Source organism: Aulonocara stuartgranti, assembly GCF_965226115.1.
Source record: "Aulonocara stuartgranti genome assembly, chromosome: 4".
Classification (NCBI taxonomy): domain Eukaryota; kingdom Metazoa; phylum Chordata; class Actinopteri; order Cichliformes; family Cichlidae; genus Aulonocara; species Aulonocara stuartgranti.
This window is the reverse complement of record NC_138942.1, coordinates 20339475-20362828: the sequence shown is the minus strand read 5'-3', so window position 1 is coordinate 20362828 and position 23354 is coordinate 20339475. Positions and strand designations below refer to the sequence as shown.

The window sequence follows — 23354 nt, the reverse complement described above, 5'->3', positions numbered from 1 at the left end:
TGTACACAATCACATGTTTTCTCCATAAATAATCACAAATGTTCCTCTGCTCCTGCCAAGGTACATAAAGCATTAGTCATCTGATGTGTGTTTGATTTATTTATGCATTTATTGACAGCAAGTACAGAAAAAAAGTCCAAATCACAAAACAGTGTAATATGGATTGGATTTTGATGCCTCTGTGAGAGCCACTCGCTCAAATGAAACATTTGCTTCCTTCCAAGGAAACACACAAATTTAGACAAAACACATACACAGAATGAAATAGTACCTCGAATACCTTGGCCTATCCTTAGGTGTGTTGCACCCAAAGGGAAGTTTAACAAAAGGGAAATTCCTGCAATTAACTCAAGGTGAGCTCAGCAGAAAGAATCTGCACTGTCCTGCCAGAGTGTGCCGAGTTACCTGAGGTATCTTTTTCTCCTCAACCCTTAAGATTGTCAACAGCAAAACCTCCTGAAGAGTACAAAAAAAACAAGGGGTGGGTGGGGGGGATATTTTACTTTTTAACAGAGATCTTTATCATTTTGATATCAGCTGAGCAGAGTAGCCTTGTGGGCAAGAGGAAATATGGATCAAATAACAAAACAGCCACAGCCACCCAGTGCAATTCCTCAATGACAGGACAATGGGCCGTCTGACACCACATAAATGTGAATGCCCTGAAAAGAACAGTGCCGTTTTTGTTTGCTGGTTCGAACAGAGACATCTATACATACACACACTGATGTGTCACACCACACCAGGACCCCGTTCATCAGCAATGTCTGTAACATTTAATGTACGATGGAAAGAGCAGGAGTTATCTTGAGGCTCAGTCAGACATCGTCACTGTTTTCTACACCTTTGATCGCTCGGTGAATTGATATACGACTGGAATAACTTCATTTTTGTTATGTGGAGGAGGAATGAAAGTAGATGGAGTGATGTTTAAAACAAGGCTCTCTGAGGAGGAATATTGGTCAAATTCAGATTCGGCTTTCCCACTTTGACACTTACAAAACAAATTTATATTTGTGTTGTTGTTTTTAAGCCTTTTTGCATACATAACCTTCTACACTAGCATATCAGTTCTAAGAAACAGAATTTCTAAAAACTTGAGAAGAAGGGGTTAAATTGAATTATTTGCAAAGAATAAGAAAAAAAATGAAAAAGAGAGGTTGCAATTTACATAACACAAAAAAAAAGAGTATTTGAGCATCAGTGGAGTCATCAAAGACAAAAACACCAGGGGTGGTCACCTTGTAGTGCTGCTCATGACCAGTGAGTCCAGTTGAGGACAGAAATCTGCAACACACTGTAACATTTGACTCAAATCTGCTCTGTCAGTGTTGGGTCCTGGAAGTTTCTGTCTGAGGTAACAGGCTTCACCTTTGGTTGCTTTGTTTGTACAAGTCGTGATAGGCTGATTCCCCTCCTGCCTGTGGCGAGTGTGTATCCTCATGTTTATGCAGAGAGCTATCAGTCGATCAAACGGTCAACTCACAGGCGTCTATGGTCCGAGATTCAGCTATTTCTCTGGATTCAGTCACTGTTGTGTTTAACCATGCCTAGAAGATCCTTTGTCGCGTGTTCTCCTGTAACTCCAAAGCATGCCGCCACGCAGTATTTCTCTCCTTGGAGTCCATTTTGCCACCTTCCTTCGCTGCCATGCAGGATCATTGATAAATATGTTCAAAGTATTGAGGCTGAGGATTCTCTTTCACGTATTTCTGAATGTACCAGCAGGTCAGGTGAGCTTTCAGGTCCTCTTCCACCACAAAATCCATGGCTGCCTGCAATGACATGGTGCATAACAGCTCACATCAAAATCATCTGGCCTTTCCTAGGACAACAATTTAAGTGGAAACATTTTCGATTCTCAATGTATGGTACACTTTTTTAGCTGCTCATAAATGCAAATATCTAATCAGCTAATCACATGGCAGAACCTCAAAAAGGAATGTAAACATGATCAAGGAAACCTCCTGAAATTCAAACCATGCATGAGAATAGAGGAGAAAGGTTGATTTAAGAGACTTGGAATGTTCCTGGTGTCATATTAGCTGATCTGAGATTTTCAAAAACAAGCTGATCTACAGGGATTTTCCAACACAGCCATATTATGGGTTTACAGAGAATGGCAATAATCGAGAAACTTGCTTGTGAGGAGAATGCACAGACTGTTTTAAGATGATTAGAAGACAATAGTTACAACTTAGATAACCAGTAATTAAAACTCAAGTATGAAGAAGACCGTCTCTGAATTAAGACCATGTCAAACCTTGAAGGAGAAGCGCTACAGCAGCAGAAGACCCCACTACGTGCCACTCCTATCAGATAAGAACAGGAAACTGACGCTACTATTTGCACAGGCTCACAAAATTGGACAACAGAAGATTAGTAAAACATTGAGTCTTAAGCTCTGATGTGACATTCAGAAGGTAGGGTCAGAATTTAGTGTAAACAATATGAAAGGATAGCTCCACCCTGCTTTACGTCAACAATTCAGCCTGATGGTGGTTTAATGGTGTGGAGGATATTTTCTCGGCACACTTTTGGCACCTTAATACCAACTGAGCATTGCCAGAGCCTACCTTCTTGTTTCGTGAACAAACGCAAAATCTGGGTTTAAAAAATTACTTTGGCAAGGTGTTTGGCGATTCCTCTCCCTCTGTAAGCATCTGGAACTTCGGTGTGCTGCAGGTCCACCGTCTTTTTCCCAACATACTCGTACAGAAGAACCGCACGATCATGGGATCCTAAGAGCAAACACAAATATTATCTCTGGCAGAGGTTGGTCTTCACCTCCACTATTGCTAGGATTTACTAATTATCGGAAAAAACATGACCCCCCCCCCCCAAAACAAACAAAGAACAGAACCTGCAGAAGCCTGCCACCCTGCTTGTGCACACTACAAGTTTCATCCCACAATTACTTCAACGTTTCAGCATTTTAAAGCTGACTCTAAGTGCCCCAGTTACATTATTAAGGTGTGGTAGCAGATTTTAATTTGCATGTAGCGCTGCAACATGGCTGCAGGGAAAGACGAGGCACGAGTGGCCAGGTGCAGGCATGCCCTTGTGAAGGAAGGGTCGTGTTGCTGGGTGAAGAAAAGATAAAGATCTCCATTCAGCACAACAATGGCATCCACCATTTTCCTCTTAACAGCTGACCCACAACTGACCAGGACAAACACGACTACTGACACACTTAAAACAGTAATATTAGTGTGTCGTAAAGGATTAATATATATAAAACGAAGAAGACTGTGTAAAACTTTAAAATATGTTTAAAGCACTTGAACTGAACGCTTGAAAGGAAGTAGCACAGCACATTTGGAGGCCTGGCAGATAAAATGCTGACTCTGGAAAGCTGAAATGGTGTTTGAATCTTAATATAACCGTAGGGGAAGGTATTTTGCTACAAATGAGTTTTACTTGGAAGATTAATACTGGAATTTGTGTATTTGGGATTGTGTGCTTTTCAAATTTGCGTGCTTGGTTTGAGGTCTGGAGGCCAAATACTTTGGTCTCGCCGAAAAGAAAGAAAAGTAAAGCACCGGTACTGGTGGTAAAGTCAGAAGACAGGCTCCGTCTATATGTGAGCAGCCATCTGTGTCTGAAATGGCAGCTGTAGGTATCAATAAAGCAGCGACGACGTTAGCAAGAGCGAAAGCTAACACTAGCATCAGCTGGCACGCTAATGTTTACATGTTGAACTCACCATTCAGCCTGATGACAAACTGCCGACGTTTCTTATCGTGTTCCACCCTGATTGGAGAGTTGTTTGCATCAAAGGCATTAGTCTGTGCCGCCTGTGCCATAGTAGCGCCGTTAAAAAGTCACAACAATGACTGCTACGCTACCCTACGGGATTGCTAACCAGAAATGGCTACAAAAGCAAAACACTTCATCCAACGAAATCAGCTGTGAGGTCACGTGACGCGCGGCCAATCGCAGGCGTCGTCTTTAGAGAGGCGAAAACAGAGCGGCTTTGTAAGATAACTCCCCTCGAGATCATAAACTCTAAACGCCTGCTGAGAAACGATAAAACCAACTGTCTGACTCCGAACGCAAACGTTTCACATGCTGCATTCACGTGACGTGGGATCATAAACAATTATGTCCGTTAAAGACCTGTTAAAGTGGGTCTTATAAAAGGAACTTGCTGCTTACACGGGGTTTTTTTTTGTACCTTTTCTGCTCATTTTGTATTTTTTTACAATCCCTGTGAATTATTATATCTTTGCTACTTTATTTCTTTATTATTATTTTAAAATAAAGTTTAAGAGAATTGAAATGTAAGTTTTGTTGTTTAATTCTGGTAGGAATAGGTATAGTATAAAGTCTCTAAATACAATTGCTATAAAATATATTGATTTGTTCATCCGTCAGTTTGAACTGATAAATGATCGGCCCTGTCCCTAACATCTTCATCTGTCACACCAGCCCTCTGCATGTCCTCATTCATGGATGAGGTCTCTGAGGTATTTTCTTTTCCTCCTGCCTGTCAGCCCCATTTTGCACTATCCCTCCTCTGCACATGTCCAAAACAGCTCAGCCTTGCCTCTCTAACTTTGTGTCCAAACCACTCGGCCTGAGCTGTCTCTCTCATATACTCATTTCTAATCCTGTTCATCTTGTCCTTCTGAGTCAGTGCCAACATCTCTAAACCACACATCATAGCTACACTAATACCTTAAATCACCCCTGACACTTGTCCTCACCTACTCCACCTTGGCTTGCACTCTCTTCTTCACATTTCTTATGCACTGTCTATTGCTTTGGATGCCTGGTCACAGGTATTTAAGCTCATCCACCTTCACCACCTCTGCTCCCTCCAGCTTCACTATTACACCTGTCTACCTATCAGTCACACACGCATTCTGTCTTGCTTCTACTGACTTTCATTTCTCTTCCCTCCAGTGCAGAGAAAACAGGTTTGTAAAAGTGTGTCGGAATTGCATATTCAATATCATACACACATATATGTATGATATATGTGATATATGTGATATATATATATCAGAATGTGAGACAGAATGTGAAAAAAAATCCATGAATCCACATGGTAGGATTTGTAAAGAATTTATTCGTAAATTAGGGTGGAAAATAAGTATTTGGTCACCTCAAACAAGGAAAATCTCTGGCTCTCACAGACCTGTAACGTCTTCTGTAAGATGCTTTTCTGTCCCCCACTCGTTACCTGTATGAATGGCACCTGTTTGAACTCATCATCTGTATAAAAGACACCTGTCCACAGCCTCAAACAGTCAGACTCCAAACTCCGCCATGGCCAAGACCAAAGAGCTTTCGAAGGACACCAGGAAAAGTATTGTAGACCTGCACCAGACTGGGAAGAGTGAATCTACAATAGGCAAGCAGCTTGGTGTGAAAAAAATCAACCGTGGGAGCAATCATCAGAAAATGGAAGACATACAAGACCACTGATAATCTCCCTCGATCTGGGGCTCCACGCAAGATCTCATCCCGTGGGGTCAAAATGATCATGAGAACGGTGAGCAAAGATCCCAGAACCACACGGGGGGACCTGGTGAATGACCTGCAGAGAGCTGGGACCAAAGTAACAAAGGTCACCATCAGTAACACACTACAACGGCAGGGAATCAAATCCCGCAGTGCCAGACGTGTTCCGCTGCTGAAGCCAGTGCATGTCCAGGCCCGTCTGAAGTTTGCCAGAGAGCACATGGATGATACAGCAGAGGATTGGGAGAATGTCATGTGGTCAGATGAAACCAAAGTAGAACTTTTTGGTATAAACTCAACTCGTGTTTGGAGGACGAAGAATACTGAGTTGCATCCCAAGAACACCATACCTACTGTGAAGCATGGGGGTGGAAACATCATGCTATGGGGCTGTTTTTCCGCCAAGGGGACAGGACGACTGATCCGTGTTAAGGACAGAATGAATGGGGCCATGTATCGTGAGATTTTGAGCCAAAACCTCCTTCCATCAGTGAGAACCTTGAAGATGAAATGAGGCTGGGTCTTCCAACATGACAATGATCCAAAACACACCACCCGGGCAACAAAGGAGTGGCTCCATAAGAAGCATTTGAAAGTCCTGGAGTGGCCTAGCCAGTCTCCAGACCTCAACCCCATAGAAAATCTGTGGCGGGAGTTGAAAGTCCGTGTTGCTAGGCGACAGCCCCAAAACATCACTGCTCTCGAGAAGATCTGCATGGAGGAATGGGCCAAAATACCAGCTACTGTGTGTGCAAACCTGGTAAAGACCTATAGTAAACGTTTGACCTCTGTTATTGCCAACAAAGGTTATGTTACAAAGTATTGAGTTGTATTTTTGTTATTGACCAAATACTTATTTTCCACCCTGATTTACGAATAAATTCTTTACAAATCCTACCATGTGGATTCATGGATTATTTTTTTCTTCACATTCTGTCTCTCACAGTTGAAGTGTACCTCTGGTGCAAATTACTGACCTCTGTCATCAGAGGTCTGAGATTATCACTTTTTTGCCCCACTGTGTGTGTGTGTGTGTGTGTATGTATGTATGTATGTATATATATATATATATATATATATATATATATATATATATATATATATATATATATATATATATATATATATATATATATATATATATATATATATATATATATGTATATGTGTGTATATATATGTATATGTGTGTATATTATATATATATGTGTGTATATTATATATATATATGTATATATATATGTGTGTATATTATATATATATATATATATATATATATATATATATACACATACATATACACATACATATATATATATATATATATGTATATGTGTGTGTGTATATGTATGTGTATATATATATATATACATGTATATATATATATGTATATGTGTGTGTATATGTATGTATATGTATATGTGTGTGTATATGTATGTGTATATATATATATATACATGTATATATATATATGTATATGTGTGTGTATATATATGTGTATATATATATGTATGTGTATATATATGTGTATATATGTGTATATATATGTATGTATGTATATATAGATATAGATATAGAGATATAGATATAGATATAGATATATATATCTATATATATAGAGAGAGATATATAGAGATATATATATATATCTATATAAATATAGATATAGATATAGATATATATATATCCTAAATGTGTGATTTCATGCAAACTGTGAAGCGCGAGCTGTTTTTAAAAAAGTGCCGTACAAATAAAGATATTATTATTATTATAACTGTATCACAGTTACACCTTTCCCCCCGTACGACTAATTTATGGCACTTTAGCTTTCATTTCATGGTGTGATATTTTAAAATATGTTTAACAGATATAGAATTTGTCTTAAAGAGGGAAATGGCACATTTGCACACAAGAAGGGATTTTATCCAGACAGGTGTTTGTGTCTGAGAAATTGCTCTTGATAGCTCAGGTCAGGTCACAGCTCAGGGATTCGCAGTGGCAGGCGCGTCTTCAGCACATCAAGCGTACAGTCAGCGGACGATAACCCAGGACACAAACTGAGCTTGTGTGTTTTTCTCCACTATACACTTGTGCCTATGTGAGAGGAATACTTGACAGACATCAGGAGTAGGCTATAAGGACAATGTAAGTCTACATTAACTTCACTAAAATTACTGTGTAGTAATCCAGTTAAGATGTTGACCTAATCCTGCAAAACTCTAATGGAGTTTGCCAACTCGCTGTGGGATTACGTGTGCGTGTGCATGTGATGTGTCTCTCTGGGACTCTGTGGTACAGACCTGTATGTGATTTGCTCTCTCTCTCTCTCTCTCTCTCTCTCTCTCTCTCTCTCTCGATCTTGCCAGAGTAAAACAGAGCTCACATCTACCAGACAGATCACAATGTGAGCCAAAAGTTCTTGCGTTTAGTTAGTCTCTGTCAGGGTGTTAACCTTGTATGACTGAAAATGATGTCCAAGAAGCCAAGGTAGGTACCTATTTACTTATTTATTACATTAAAACAAGTCGATATGAAGACAGGTATAAACTAAATGTACCTTATACAACAGTTCTTCTAATTTTTGGCTTTTTTTCTCAGTTAAAGTAAAAACTTTAGCAGATTGTTACATCATTATGCTTGTTAACCTCATAGTCTTTCATGAATCAAACCTAGTTTGATGTTTGCTGTTTACTTGGCATGTGAGCCTCATCGTTATGTTTTCATGAATAAAAGTATCTGCGCAGGTTATCATTTTGACCAGCAGCAGTCATCACTGGCTGTGTGCTGTTGGGTTTATTTCACAAGCTCTCTTACAAGTAAAATATAATATCAATGCAGCTGTTGTGAAACTAGTAATATGAAAAAGAAAGGTAGTATCTTTATCTTTGTAACCAAATAAAACAATAACATTAAATAAGTGTTTTGGGAAAGTTCAGGTTGTCTGTTGCCAGGATTTATGTGAAGCTGCCTTAATCTTATCTATCGCAGGTGGCAGGAGACCCCAATGAACACTAAGACCAACAATCCCACACAGAAGAAAGGGGGAAAGGTAAGTGCAGGTTTAAAACTCTCAGTAAAATCATTTAGTGTTGCTTTTATAGATGTAATTACGGGGATTATTATATGTTAAAATATGTTTACAGATTATAATCCAACAAGTTATTTTCAAACATCTAAATATTGTAATTTAGGTTTGACAGGACACTGGTCTCATCCTTTTTAAACCCTTCCTAACATACCTTAGATCAGGGGTAGCAAGCCTTAGGCCTGGAGGCTAGAAGTATCCCGGAAAATACTCGAATCCAGTCCACTGGATGTTTTTGGAAAATTTAAAGGAGCACATAAATGAATGAAATTGCAGAAAAGTTCCTGTTTTTCACTATCTACAATAGAATTTATTTTTAAATGTGTTCACAGTAAAATAAATAAATCTAATAAGAAATTTTCTGTGAATTACCAAAATGTTTTGTTTTAAAATTACAGGGTTGTCTTGACAACAAGCTAGCTTTAACATTTATTTCTTACAATTTAAGCCTAAAGAGTCGTGCTAACAGATGTATTTCATTAACTACAGCAACATTTCTTTATCATGTAAAAAAAACGAGCCGTTCTGTTGCAAGTGCACCTCTTTTTTGTTCTATTTAGATAACTCGGGGATTAAATGTGCAGTTTAACTACTTTACACTGATGGAAAGGGGTGTTTCACTGGGAGGTGTGGGCTGTATGTGGGCCACAATGTAAATGAGTTTGACATTAAACCGCACTGCCAAGCTTTTAGTGAAAGAATGTGCTGTGTTATGCTCACAAACAAAACAAAACAAGTATTTCCTTTTATGATTTGTATTGATCATCTGCAGCAGATACACATTACAGTTGAAACAGCACCCCTTTCTTTAGTCTCAGACTGTGTAACCACGCACAGTTCCCTCAGACTGAGTGCATGTTTTTTGTTTTTTGTGAGATTTTCACGCATTTGATTTTGATTTACGTAGCCATTAATGGCTAAAGATCAACATGGTGCAGTTAAAACCTGCACATATCGCCAAGTCAGGACTTAGTCGAGCATCTTCTAATTGATTTCTCTGTCGTGAGATCCAGCCGCAGATTCATTACCTCTGCAGTTAGTGAGGGTGCATCTACTGAGACTGGAATAGATTTGCTGGCTCTCTGAGTGCGCTCAAGCGCTCAAGTGTGATTAAGTTTACAGCTTGTGTGTGTGTGTGTGCGTGTTCATGGTTGCAGTGTCGTCAGATGGTTCTTAAGCAAATTAAGAGCTCCGATCAGGATTAAATTGTGCTCTTCATTGTGTGTGTCAAAGACGGGAAGTTAGGATGGGAGGGTGAACATGAGATATAAGTGAAAAACATGCAGAACTTCATCATTTTGTGATTGATTTCTCCTCACACAACCACTGAGGCTCCGTTTTCTCTCTCTATCACTTACGTAGGACCTCACATCACTACCAGCACCTGGAGGGAAGCAGGCGGGCAGCAGTGTGTCTAAAGCCGGTGTCAGCAGCGGACGGAGCAGCAGCCTGGGCAGAGGCAGCAACTTAACTGCAGCTGTTAGTAAAGTTGGCGGGAGTTTGAAAAGAGGCAGCCTCAGCCACCCGGGCTCTGCTGGTCACCCGGTTGCCAGACAAGCATCCCACACAGCCAGAGCAGGTCCCCGCCTCTGCAGCAGCCGAAGCTTTTCATCCCTCCACACCACCTCCCTCTCTGCTGTTCCCTTCATGAGAAGCAGCCGCTCTCTCAACAGGCTCGACCAGAAATCTGCCGGAGAAGGTAACTCCACGCATGTTTCATCTTTGTGTCTAGTTTTCTAGTTTTAAAATAAATATTCAGACTATCCATTAAGGCTAACTTCCTAAATAGTTTTCTTAATCTAAAGATGAAGAAGTTGCTGATTTAGAAAGAAAATAATGATAAATACACTGAAAAGGACTCACAGATTGTTTTTTATCTTCACTGCTGCCTTTATGTCAGAGTCAGACGGTGCATTAGGGAAGTCACAAGCTAAGAAAGGACAAGCCTCTGGGAAGAAGACCCTGAACTCTAGTCGGTTGTCTTCCTCTTTGGAGAAAATCAGGTTTGGTTAAATTCGTTTAAAACGCTGAAATGCTGCTGTTTTTCTAATGAAAAATAAATCTTACATATGGTCTGCAGTCAGTATTTCCTGTTTTGTCCATCTGCTTTTATGTTTTTAATCAGAGGTAGCAAAGAGCCATGCCATGGAAATAATGCTGACAGAATGAAAACAAGCAGCTCCCCTCAGCTAGCAGAGCCTTCCTCCTCTTTGGTTTCCACCAGTGCACAACACCATCACTGCATCAAAGCAAAGAAACTGGTACTGTTAATTTTGAGATCTTATTTATGTATATATGACAGTTTTCTGTTTAAATCTTAACACGCTCATGCTGATGAGCTACAGACCATTCTGTAAATATCTTATGATAGTGGGTTGAAAATCACTCCACATAAAGGCAAACCCAAGAATTTAAATATCCATATTTATATATTTAGACAGTAGGAATGGTCCTGGCTGGAGTTATTCAGGCTATTAAATCTGTGCCACAGGCATCTGTCATTGGCTTTGCACCATTCACTATTTTTGAGAAAGGACAACACCTTTATTACACTACAACTCCCATTACTGCCCTTAAATGTGGGCGATTGTGGCTCAAGAGTTTGCAGTTCGTCTTGTAATCGGAAGGTTGCTGGTTCGAGCCCCGGCTCCGACAGTCTCGGTCGTTGTGTCCTTGGGCCATTTACCATTTAAATGAGCAGTTACTGCATAAAACAAAACTGACAATAAAGGGCAAGCATCTGTGCATTAGTGCATGGGCTGGGTAGCAAGAATCCAGCTTGTTATTTGCTTCCTTCTTGATTTTTTTAATACATTTGTAATACTTTAATGTTTCAGATCATTAAACAAATTTTAATATTAGTCCAAGATAAGTTGAGGAAATATTAAATGCAGTTTTTAAGTGATGATCGTTTATTTCGAGGAAAACTTGTTTGATATTAAACATTAAAGTGTGACAAATATGCAAAAACCCAAATTTATCACAGCCCTGTAAGTTTTCTAGAAAAATAACAAAGTCATCCAACATTTTAAGTAAAGATACTGGTGTCACTGCAGTGGGAAACCGTTTTAAGCCAAAAAAATCCTTAAAGGTTCGGTGATAAAAACTGTGTCCACTTTCACAGACCACAGACGGGGTGTACACGCTGTGTGCAATGACTGCTGGGATGAAACGGAACTGGGTCCACGCAGTGTTCAAGAACGTGCGGCCCAGTTTTACACATGACAACACAAGGTAGACTTTTTTAAAAGATAAGTGCTGCATCATTGGAGTGCTGCGTTATATTAATATATATTCTAGTGGGTATGGGATGATTTTTGGAAGGTTTATGATAGTCTAAATACTTATAATCAAGCTTAGTAGATGAATTTACTTAAATTGTACTCACAGCTCTCTTTCAGAGCCGGAGACTCAGCAGCTGCAAGAACATGGAATGAGCAACCAGAGAGAAGTTTCACATCAGCAGCAGGAAAAAGAGGACTCCAAAGTGCAGGTAGAAAGAGTGCAGAGCTCAGTCAATGGAAACGCTTCATTGTCTCTTCTCCCTGGCTTACCTGGTGCTCCAGCTCCTACCGATTCTCCATCCCAGGTGGAGGAGGAGGGCACAGCTGCTCACCAATGCTCATTTCTTAGTGGAACCACACAAACTGGTGAGCCATTAAACGAACTCAGACTTAGGTAACTTATTCAATGATCTGCTGTGAAATCTAAAATCATATCTAGTTATACTGACACATGCCATAAATATGAATCTAACAGAATGTATGTTAACATATTATATATATATACTTTTCTTTTTTTAAAAAAACAAACAAGCATGTGGTCTTCTGTGCAAAGGGTGGGAAGAATGCCAAAGTCTCAGCTCAGTGGTGCTGCCAAAGGACGTGGTGAATGACAGTTTGAACATGCAGACTGCAAGTGAATATCAGACTAAACAGAGTCTCCAGAGGGAAGACCAGCAGGTAAACAGCACCTGTGATTGCACAAAAGTTGAGGAAACTCTGGCATGTGAGCAGCAAACTGGGCAACTTGTCAAAGAGGTGAGATTGTATTTGCATTTCCACCACAATAACAAGAACACACGTGATATATTTTCTTATGCATCAAACCAAAAAGCAGAGTCCAACTTATATAGGTACAAAAGTCTGATCTTTGGTCTGCATTTTTAGGAAACATCAATACAGATATCTTTAATCTACTAAAGAAAAATGAATGAATGAATCAGTCGAATAAATGAACACATCCAGTTTATTACTCTTTTTTATCAGCTGGAACAAACTCAGAGGGAACTGTCTCGACTCCAGCAGTTAAACAGGAATCTGCAGGACGAGCTGCAAAGAGAGAAAGAGATCCATTCAAGGGATTGCTTTGGCGCACAGGTATAATGCATGAGACTCCTTAAGTCTTCTATTTAAATCTAGATTATATCAATTTTCTCCCAGAATCCACACGAGTCAGCTCACCACACCTGACTCCGTGCACAGGGACAGACTGTTGAATATAACAATAATTCCAAACTGTAACAAGAGCAAGAGTAGAGCTTCACTGTCTGCTTTCAAGGCAACAACCCAGAGCAAGACTAACCCACTGTTGCTTCCTTATGAAGCTGCCCAAAGAAGCTCATCAGAGCAATGCGGAAAGGCCAGCACACACACACACACACACACACACACACACACACACACACACACACACACACACAAAGAAAGAGGGAGAATGGAGACAGACATGGGTACATGACCTGGGACACAACTGGGTTACAGGATATTGAAAGGAGGCACAAAAGATGAAACTAAACTCACAGAAACTAGAACAAAGAACATAAACAGCAGACTGAAGCTCAAACACAAAACTTATCATAACTTAGAAAACAACATATTCAGACAGACATCGTTATATTACACTTTCAAAAACGCAAGTCCAGAAGTCAAAATCTGACTCCGGGACCGTGACATATATCTAGTCCGATGGCAGACTTTCCTTCGGAGAGCATATTGAGCACTTGAAAAAAGGGAAGGTTAGGCTGAGTTTGAAATAGGGCCTGTCTTAATGTATCTGTTAAGAAAACACATGTACAAGCTGCTTTTTTAAATGCGCTTGATTACAGTTAAATAATTTACATGCAGGCAGCTTGTTCTGTAAAATATGTCAATCCAAACGTGCTGAGCTGTGTGCTGTGCTGACTGTTCATGAATAATGCAACAGTCGAAAGTAGCTTTTTACTTGTTGACTTCCTTTCATACTGGTGTGGATTCTTTGGCAGGTCTCCTTTGAAAAATAAAAGGTAAAGATTAAATTAAAATAAATAAACAAATAATAAATAACTAAATAAATGGTGATTTCCCTCTTTGTTGGAACAAAACCAGGGAAGTTTAGCAGTTAACCATCAGCCATGGACACTGATAAATGCCATGATAGTATCAATTAGCAAGGGCATTGTTGGCTAGTAGTGATATTCAGTTCATATTCCGGTGCATCCTTAAATGTTGAGCAAATTTCCAAGTTAAAATGCTTTAAAGCAGCAGATTCCATCCATGAAACGTTAACTTTTCTTTACTGTCAGAGTTTCTAGCCCTAATACAATACAATACAATACAATACAATATAAAGTTTTCTCTTAATCAAAACCTTTTGTCTTGTAGAATAACACCAACTCATCTTCACAGCAATCTTTGGCTCTACAGCGACTGCAGAAGATAAATCAGGACCTTCGCTTTGAGCTGGAAGCACAAAAGAGAAGTCAGGAGGAAGCCAGAGAGGCAGAACTACGGCGAAGAGTAGATCTCTTAGCCCAGCAAGCTCAGCTGCTGGTTACGGGTGACGCCACTGCACTCGCACAAGCCCATATCGAGCAAGATCGCCAGAGGTTTGAGGAGCGGCAGGTGGAGTGGGAGCGCTGTGTGGCCTCACTGAAGTCCCAGCTGAACATCAGCGAGGAGCAGAGGAGGGAGTCCGAGTCTCGCTTGACACAGCTTCAGCAGGAATTAGATAGCTACCAAAACCTTCAGCTGGAGGCTGAGAAGCTGCGGCAAAATCTTGATGAGGTGTCAGCAAAGCTTCATAACTATGAAGAGACTCAGGCTCAAAAAGATGCTCGGCTACAGAAGCACCTCATGCTTCTTCAAGCAAGTCAGGAGAGGGAGCGACGGAGCTTGATGGCAAGCCTGGCGCAGGCTGAGCAGCATTCACAAGATCTCCAGGAGAAACTGGACAGGTCTGAGCAGCAGGTGGAGAGTCTCACTAAGACCCAGACGTGGACGAGAGAAATCGAGGTGGCACAACGGCAGCTTCAGGAAGAGCTGGCACGTACAATATCTGCCATACAGCGACTCCAGGAGGAAAGGGAGCAACTCGATCGTCGCTGCCTTGAGCTGCAGGATCAGTTAGCAGAGGCAGACAGGGAGGTGGGCAAGCTGCAGGAGCGCTTGAAAACAGAAGAAACGCACTACTACAACCTGGAGCACACGTATGAGAGAGTCTGTGAGGAACTGCAGGTGGCACTGGGAAAACTGCAGCAAAGGGAGTCTGATACGCAGGACATAAGAGAAGGATATGAGAGACAACTTGATAGGAAGGAGCAAGAGCTGAGTGAAGTTTTGCTAAAGATGGAAGTCTTGGGTAACAGCTTGGAGGAGACGGAAGTGAAACTGAATGAGGTGCTGAAAGCATGCACCTGTGCCTCTTCTCAGCTGCAGGATAACTCAGCAGAGACTATTCAGCATAACAAGAGGCAACAGCAAGCAACACAGCATATCAATGTGGAAAAGGATATAGACAGTTACCAGTTGTCTAACAGGTCCAATATCGCAGATGTCAGCCTGATGAATTCTAAAGAACCTGCAGCAAAATCACTGGATGAATCATATCAATACCTCATCACTGCAGGAGATGACCCAGAGCGCTTTATGTCTGTAATCCAGCTGCTTGAAACCAAGCTTTATGTAACGGAGGAGAAGCTAAGAGACATCACACAAAGGCTGGAGGAACACCAGAGTCACATCAGCTGCCGGGACCCCCAGCTTTGCTCCCAGCTGACCCAGAGTCGAGCGACTACCCAGCACCTCAGTCTACTTCTTCACAATCAGGCCAAGAAGAGCCAGCGCTTTGCCCAAGAGACAGAGAATCGCTGCAGGATGCTAGTCGGCAGGTTTCAGGTGGCTCAGAACATCATACAGGCCTGCAGAGAGAGACTTCATGCTAGTCCCCTCGATATTCCAGACTTGGAGAAACAGCTGGCTACGGTCGCTGCCTGTCTTCAGCAAGGAGAGAAAGATGCAGTGAAACACCAGCATGAATCATATAATGTCAGCAAAGGAGAGGGCAAGATCCTCAATGAAGAGAAATCAGCCGGGGCTAAGAGTAACATGAGTAAACCGACTAATACTTGGTCCTCTTTGGATGAGGGTGGAAGTGTTGAGAGGTGCTTAATGAGGGAAATATTCGTAGTAGAAAAAATCGTGTCTGTCCTTCAGAGCCAACATGGTCAGATAACCTCAATATCAAGAAACGATGAGGGGGATGTGGCACAAAGGTACAAAAACATAATCGCTCGAAGAATAGCGTTAAAAGCACAAGAAAGGATGCGATCTGAGAGAACAGGGTGTGACAGCGATGAACTTTTAGAAAGTTTAATCTGTACAGTTTGTGCTGAAGAGGAGCTAATTTATGCTGCCTTAAAAATTCATCAACAGTACGAGGGTGTGACTCCAGTAAACAGCAAAGACGCTGAGGACCGAATGACGGGTCTGGCAGATATCAGTCCCTCGGAGTTGGCTTCTTATGAGGAGAGACTGCAGGAAGATGCCAGGGGCTTGGAAGAACCAGAAGAAGAGGACCAATCAGATAACAAAAAAATGGAGGAAAAGAAAAAACCAGACTGGTTAGAGAGGCTAATATCCCGGCTGCAGAGAAGGGCTACATTTTTACACCAGCTCTGCCTGGTAAACTCTGGTGACAGCAGACCTGTCGGTGGTGATGACATGGAGCATAGAGGGAAGGAAGCTGCTGCCTTTGACTTAAAATGTATGCTGGACCACGCAAAGTTAATTTATTTGTCAGAGCGGATGTACATGGATTTAAAGCAGGAGTTTCAAATTGACGTGAACAAACTGGAAGAGCAGCGCAACGATGGAATAGAGGAGCAGGAGGCCTTAAATGACACAATATGCCAGCTTCAAGAAGACAACGGCGCGCTGAGAAAAGAACTGGAGCTGGCTGAAAAGAAGATAATATCAGTAGAGACCGGGAACCAGAAACTCCTAGAAGACATACAGAAGATTGAGGATTATCATGCAGAACGAGTGGAAAAACTGGAAGGCGAGTTTCAGGAGAAGATAAAGGAACTGCAGCAGATCCACGAAGAGGAGATGAAGCACTTACATGGCTACTACACCAAGTCCTGTGTTTCCAGAGAGAAACAGAGCAAATCCCGCACAGAGGCACCTCTTTACATCCCAAATACATCTTGTCTACCAGAGCAGAGTGTGATGGAGCGGGAAACAGAGGAGGACTTTGGGATCCAAATGAATTACAAGAAAGATTTGGAAAACATTCAGGTAACCAAGACTTTGCATCACGTGAGATAATTAGTCTTAAAGTATGTATTTTTAAAATTCATTTTACAGATTTATTTTTCTCTATCAAGTTCAAATTCTACTTTCATCACTTTATTCATTACTTTACTTAGTTGAAGCCTTAAATCAATTAGGGTTACATCAGAATTAGCAAGGCTACAATGTAACTATGGAACAAACACTATTCCTAAAAGTAAAAATACAATCACTCAATCAGCCACAACTGTAAAACCACCTGCTTGATTTTGGTTTCCCTCCTCCTGGGAAATCAGCACTGACTTCTGCCTTCCCCTCAATTCATGCTTACTCCATCTGCCATTACCTATTAGAAATGCTGTTAAATCTAAATGAGGATGTGGTCCCAGCTAGTCAATGAATATACCGCAGCATCCATGATTTCTCAGCAGAACATTGAATTCTAAATAAATAAATGATACTGATTTTACCTGTTGCTGGTTTCAGTGTTATGGCTGCTGGTGTAGATTTCTCTACACTTTACATATATAATAATCAGCCACTTTGTTAGTACCCCAGGCTGGTACAGAGTTGGGCATGCTTTTGCCTTCAGACCTGCCTTATATCATGGCACAGATTCACAGTGATGTAAATTTAGTCCCTATTGATGTGACAGCATCACACATTTCCTGCAGATTTGTCGGCTTTACATCCATGACACGAATCTCCTGCTTCACCAAATCCCAAACTAATTATAGGGTATAAAAATTTGTATCTTGGTAGATTTAAAAAAATGTATTTAATGAGATTTTTCCAATGCCTGACTAAAGCTGGCAAGGAAACAAAAAAATTGTCTGCAGTTTGTGGAAAATTGTTTTTTACTATAATTTATAGTACACTATAATTTTATTTATTTATTTATTTTAACGGGTTGTACAGAAGCTCCAAACGCAATTTCATTGTTCTTTGACAATGACAATAAATAAATACTTGATACAAAGGTGCTCTGCTGGATTGAGATGTGGCGATTGTGGAGGCCATTTGAGTACAGTTAACTCTTTGTTATGTTTAAGAAAGCCGTTTTGAGTGTATATAGACTATATCAAGCACAAAAGTTATTTTTGGCTGCTCTCTTATTCACAAAGGTCGTCGCAGCAGCTACCTCCCCCTCCTGACACACCACCCGATGGATTTGGGTATCCTCCTAAAATTAAACCTATTAGGCAAATGTGAAAACCGTCACACCACAGAGCCACTCATATCGCACAACAACCACCTTTAAATATCATTATAGGCTTCCTGTGAACAGGAGTTGACTGCTGTGGAGGAAATGCACAGGGATCTGATAGAAGACTTGCAGCAGCAGCATCAGAAGGAGGTGGCTGAACTTCTGAAGGAGAAAGAGCAGCTCCTGCAGGAGGAGACAGCCGCGACAATGGCAGGCAAGCAAGAAAACATGGAACATAAATGCACTGTTGTCAAAACATTTTTATTGCTAAGTTGTGTTTAATACTAATTAATAATACATTTGATTAATTAGTTGTAAGAATGCTATATTAGAGTTATGCCTGATAGGAATAATTCCACCAAGGCAGTACTGAAAGTAAGTTCTGCTTCTCGACAGCTATTGTGGCAATGAGGAGGGCTCACAAACTGGAGCTAGAGAAAAGCAGACAGTCCCAGCGCATCATGGAAAGCGATGATGTCACGCTGCTCCACGGCGAATACGAGTGAGTGACGTGTGGTTTCAAAATGTTTGCCAACCCCCCCCCAAAAAAAAACCAGCTTGTATTTTATTGCAGCATTTACTGTAGAGGTGTTGTACTGCATTTGTACTTGTTACCTGTACTTCATATCGTGAGCAGGTAACAGTGTTAATGGTATGAAATGTTTCTAGAACTGCAGGTTAATTCGTGCTATTTTTTCCCTCTGTGTGCAACATCATTTTCATTTACAGTTTTTTCTGAATGCTTAAACCCTAACTGTGATTCCTGTAGCACAATCTCTAAAACTATTCAGACTTATAGCAAAACCACTCACTGAGTTTGCAAAACTAAAAGCACAAAAACTGCTTTGCACTCAGTTTGCAATTTTGTAACACACACTTTGCAAAACTGTAGGCACAATTCACTGCACAACACTCAATTACCAAATTTCCAACACACTCCTAGCAAAAGTATACACATGTATGGCTATCATTAACACTAATTTGCCAACTGTCTGGCACACTTTCACATGTGAAAACTTTTTTAGATAATTAGTTCACTTTGCAATCAGCCTAAGCACTATAATACAGGTAAGCTGTGTGTGCGGAATACAATGGAGGGAGCAGGAAGAGTGAGAAGTAGAGGAGGCCGAGGAAGAGGACGTGGAGGTGAAGAAGTAGGATGAAGAGGACGACAAGGACAAGGAGGAGCAAGAGGAAGACGAGGAGGGGGGAGAGGAAGATGAGGAGGGGGGAGAGGAAGGGTAGGAAGAGTAAGAAATAGAATTACTGATGACATCAGAGCTACAATAGTGGACCATGTAATCAACCGTGGAATGACCCTGAGGGTAGCTGGCCAACGGGTCCAGCCTAACTCGAGCCGCTACACTGTAGCAAGTACCATAAGGACATCTTGAAATGAGAATCGGTTAGTACAGTCACTTCGCACAAAGATTTGTAGCACTGCCATATGCCAATGAGAAACACACCAATACCATTGATGTAAAAATACTGAAATTGTTACTTTACAGAATTGCTAGATGACCAGATGCTGGGGCAGAGGAAGCATGTTCACTGCAGACCAAGTAACCCATATAGTCATTATGGCGATTGCAAATAATCCTGTACTTGGAAATAAACACTTGTGTTTGTTTTGATGTGTTTGAATAAACAGCAGTACTTGAAGTTTGGATCCCTCTATGCTTATGGATCTATGACAGAAGTATGAGCTCAAACTGACATAGCCTACCTTGTGCACAGAGAAAGCAAAAGCCAGATGTGTTTTGTATTCATACCATCAGTGTGCAGTTGGCGCATTGTGTGCTTAGTAGATGATGGCTTGTGTGTACTGTTTGATACGGAAACACCATTTTTACGAAGGTGTGAAGGGTTAATCTAGCTGTGTTTGCTTTTGCAAGAGAACTACAATGTTTTGATTATTGGGTGACAGGTTTTCTTATTTGTGTGAAGAGTTTTGCAAAATTAGGCAATAGTTACAAAAAATGTGCTTAAGCAATCAGAAAAAACTGTAACAAGATTGTAAATCTGTGGGATGTAAACTGCATTTTTAGATTTAAAATATGTTTCAATAAAATATTGTTGTTGAATTTTGCTGTCTTTTTAAGTTTTGCATTGTGTTATTGTTTTGGCCATAAGTTTAACAGTTTTGAAAACAGTATGTAAGCACATGCAAAATGTCCTGTACGTACAAAGATTTTTGGCAGTTGTTGTGTCTGAGTGAGAAAATAATTCATGAAATTTGAGAGATGTAGTCATTGAATGCATTTTGTGCCAAAACAATGATAACTGATCCTCAGTTTAGCCCACATAGACTTCTGTTGTGCTCACCGTGTGAGGAGTTTTGCAAAAGTGACCTAAGTATTGAGAAATGTGTCCTAGCGTCTGTAAAAAACTGTAATGAGAGTGGTCATCATTGGAAATCTGTTAAACACAGACGGCAAATGACAAATACACATTCTTTTATAATAGCTGTTTTAAAACACAATCTTTACTTGCAATAAGATTCATGAATTAATAAACCAGCGCAGATCATGGAGGAAGAGACAACTGCTTGCTTTCCCGTTCGTCATCATCTGTGCTTTGCTTTGTCATCAAAGGAAGGAGATCCAGTTATTGCAGAAGGAGCTGGAGATGCTGTCGGTTCAGCACACCGAGAAATGCCTGGAAAACTCTCAGCTCAGAGAGGAACTGCAAGATGAGAGAAAATCAATGATGCAGTGCCAAAAAGAAAACCAGGAACTCAAAAAGAAACAGGTAGACAGACTTCTTTTCACTGAGCTTATATCAGCATCTCAGGAGAGACGCACAGAGAGGGAGTGCTCCCTGCTGTCCATACAACAGAGTCCAGAAAATACAGCTCCTGTATGTTTAATTATTCCAAACAGGCATCAGCAACAGCAATAGTCCAGTTCCTTATCTGCTCATCTCATTTATATTTAATATAGTTAGACGGAAATTATAGGCTGTGTGTGTGTGTTGATACGATTAATCTATGTTACAGGTGATTCTGAGGTCGAGGGAGGCAGAAATTCAGTTTCTCAGACAGGAATCTCATTCTCTCAGAGAAGAGTTGAAGATTGCTCAGATGGTAGTAATTTTAATTTATTATTATCTTTTTTAACTTTGTTAGACTAGACTTTTGTTATATGTCAACTTTTATGTCGTGCTTTATATTTACTTATTTACTGGAATTAGTGGATAAATATAACAGCAAAAAAACAAAAACAAAACCCCCCCAAAAAAACAAGTGATCCACATCAACCATGTTTAATTTACAATTTAACCTAATATCCTGTATGTAGTAATATATATAACCTAATCCAAAGTGTGTGTGTGTGTGTGTGTGTGTGTGTGTGTGTGTGTGTGTGTGTGTGTGTGTGTGTGTGTGTGTGTCACACAGGACAAAATATATGCTGAGAATAGGCTCAAGACCCCCTATACAAACAGCCAAGGTGAACCCCACCAACATGTCAATAGGCTTGGTGAAGATTTTAAGTTCTCCACCTGGTCTCCAAGAAGAGTCACTGCAGGGCCGAGCCACGGTGAGACACGTTTCACAATGTGAAAGTGTGAAGTGTGTGACATTCATACAAAGTGTGCTGCCTCAGTGTGAAGCCTGATATCATTTATCAGCACATAGGTAATAAAGTTAAACTCAAGTATAGACTGTTTTGTCTTTCCTCTTTCCCCCCCTCAGATGACTCTGAGGGAAAGACAAACACTGCTACTTTTCCAAAGAAATCATCCCTCGTGCGACAAATAAGAGATGTCAGATCGAAGGTAAGAGCTGATGCGTCTTCAGTTTGACCAGAAAGCAAAAGTATCAGTTTTAAAATCTTTAAAAAGTAGATTCTACTGTTGCAATCTTGTCTGCAAACACTTTAAAAAAGCACACTTACAGATTCCTCTTATTAATTCCATAGAAATGAAGAAGGTAAGTAGCAGTCAGAAGCTGCTAATCAAAGCTTCTGGCTGCTACTTACCTGATCATCAGCAAGAGTGAGCAACTCCATGTAATCAGAATTTGTCTCAGTTTGCTGGTCTGCAGGATTCAGGTGTGTTATAGCACAATGCCACAATCTTCCCAGGAGTGGGCGTCCAGCGTGGACTCCTGGCAGCTCAGTTTAGGTTTGCAAAGATGTATCTAAACAAACCACAAGACTTCTGGGACACCAAAATTGAGATGTTTGGCCGTAATGCAGAGCACCAGAAAACCAAACAGAGCATATAATCGTAAACACCTCATACCAACTGCCAGCACGGTGAAGGAGGGATGAGGAGTTTGGCATCTTGCACTCATTGATTCTACCATGAACTATTCTAAGGTGAAAAAAACCTCAATGAACTGAGGCAATGTTGTAGAGAAGAGTGGGCTAAAATTGCTCCACAACAACGTGAGAGACTGATAAAGTCATGCAGAGACTGATTACTTCAAGTTATTGCCGCTAAAGATGGTTCAAGTAGTTAAATGAAGAGGTGTAGTCAGGGTTTTTTTTATAGGGGTTCACTTTCTCTATCACATGACTACAACTTTTGCCCTCTATCATGACAAAAGACATTTAACAGATAAGATTTATTATTTAAATCATTTTTGTGCATCTCTTCATTCCTCAGAGTTTAAAAGAGGGCCTTTCTGTCCAAGAAAGGATGAAGCTGTTCGAGTCATTCTGATCCAGAGAAGATGACCAGCTGACATCAGAGCTTTTCAGAAATCTGTTTTATTATAACCTTTTTGTGTGTTGAATGATCAGAACAGGACACTAGAGGGCGCAACAAACACAGGTCATTTTACACATGCATTCAGTGCATTACACAGAGGTTTTGTAACTTAAAGACAAACTGTATTTTTATTGAAACACAGCTCACATAAGCGTATTGGATCACTTGTATTTGACATTATAGGCCACATAACGCAACATTTACCCTTCCAGCAGAGGAAATACATTCCTGAAAGAGAAGAGATGCTACTGTACTTTTATTACCTTCATATTTATTCGAAACAGCTGCTTTATGACTTCAAATAAATGAGCTTTCAAGTAAAACAAGG

At 40.5% G+C, this 23354-nt stretch overlaps 2 protein-coding genes across 2 annotated transcripts in view; one reads left to right on the top strand and one right to left on the bottom strand.

Annotated features, from left to right (window-relative positions):
- LOC309704377 (uncharacterized protein) overlaps positions 1-23354 on the top strand; it is a 24666-nt gene extending 1312 nt beyond the window's left edge. The window contains exons 2-18 of the mRNA XM_082529483.1: positions 7836-7956; positions 8458-8518; positions 9917-10253; positions 10455-10557; positions 10680-10815; positions 11679-11788; positions 11945-12204; positions 12392-12594; positions 12823-12933; positions 14197-17109; positions 18377-18524; positions 18707-18812; positions 20905-21061; positions 21309-21395; positions 21708-21849; positions 22005-22087; positions 22922-23354. Coding sequence (XP_082385609.1) covers positions 7937-7956; positions 8458-8518; positions 9917-10253; positions 10455-10557; positions 10680-10815; positions 11679-11788; positions 11945-12204; positions 12392-12594; positions 12823-12933; positions 14197-17109; positions 18377-18524; positions 18707-18812; positions 20905-21061; positions 21309-21395; positions 21708-21849; positions 22005-22087; positions 22922-22978 — 5034 coding nt within the window. The 5' untranslated portion in view covers positions 7836-7936 and the 3' untranslated portion in view covers positions 22979-23354. The remainder of the gene's footprint in view (positions 1-7835; positions 7957-8457; positions 8519-9916; positions 10254-10454; positions 10558-10679; positions 10816-11678; positions 11789-11944; positions 12205-12391; positions 12595-12822; positions 12934-14196; positions 17110-18376; positions 18525-18706; positions 18813-20904; positions 21062-21308; positions 21396-21707; positions 21850-22004; positions 22088-22921) is intronic.
- natd1 (protein NATD1) lies at positions 87-4003 on the bottom strand. The gene is made up of 3 exons (XM_082531065.1): positions 3707-4003; positions 2623-2741; positions 87-1775 (listed from the first exon to the last, which is right to left on the bottom strand). The coding sequence occupies exons 1-3, from the start codon at positions 3804-3806 to the stop codon at positions 1659-1661; spliced, it is 336 nt and encodes a 111-aa protein (XP_082387191.1). The 5' UTR covers positions 3807-4003; the 3' UTR covers positions 87-1658.

Coding starts and splice junctions, on each gene's coding strand:
- natd1 (XM_082531065.1), bottom strand. CDS start 3,806: ATGGCACAGGCGGCACAGACTAATGCCTTTGATGCAAACAACTCTCCA. Junction 2,742..3,706: donor GTTTGTCATCAGGCTGAATG/GTGAGTTCAACA, acceptor GTTTGCTCTTAG/GATCCCATGATCGTGCGGTT. Junction 1,776..2,622: donor TCGCCAAACACCTTGCCAAA/GTAATTTTTTAA, acceptor ATGTCATTGCAG/GCAGCCATGGATTTTGTGGT.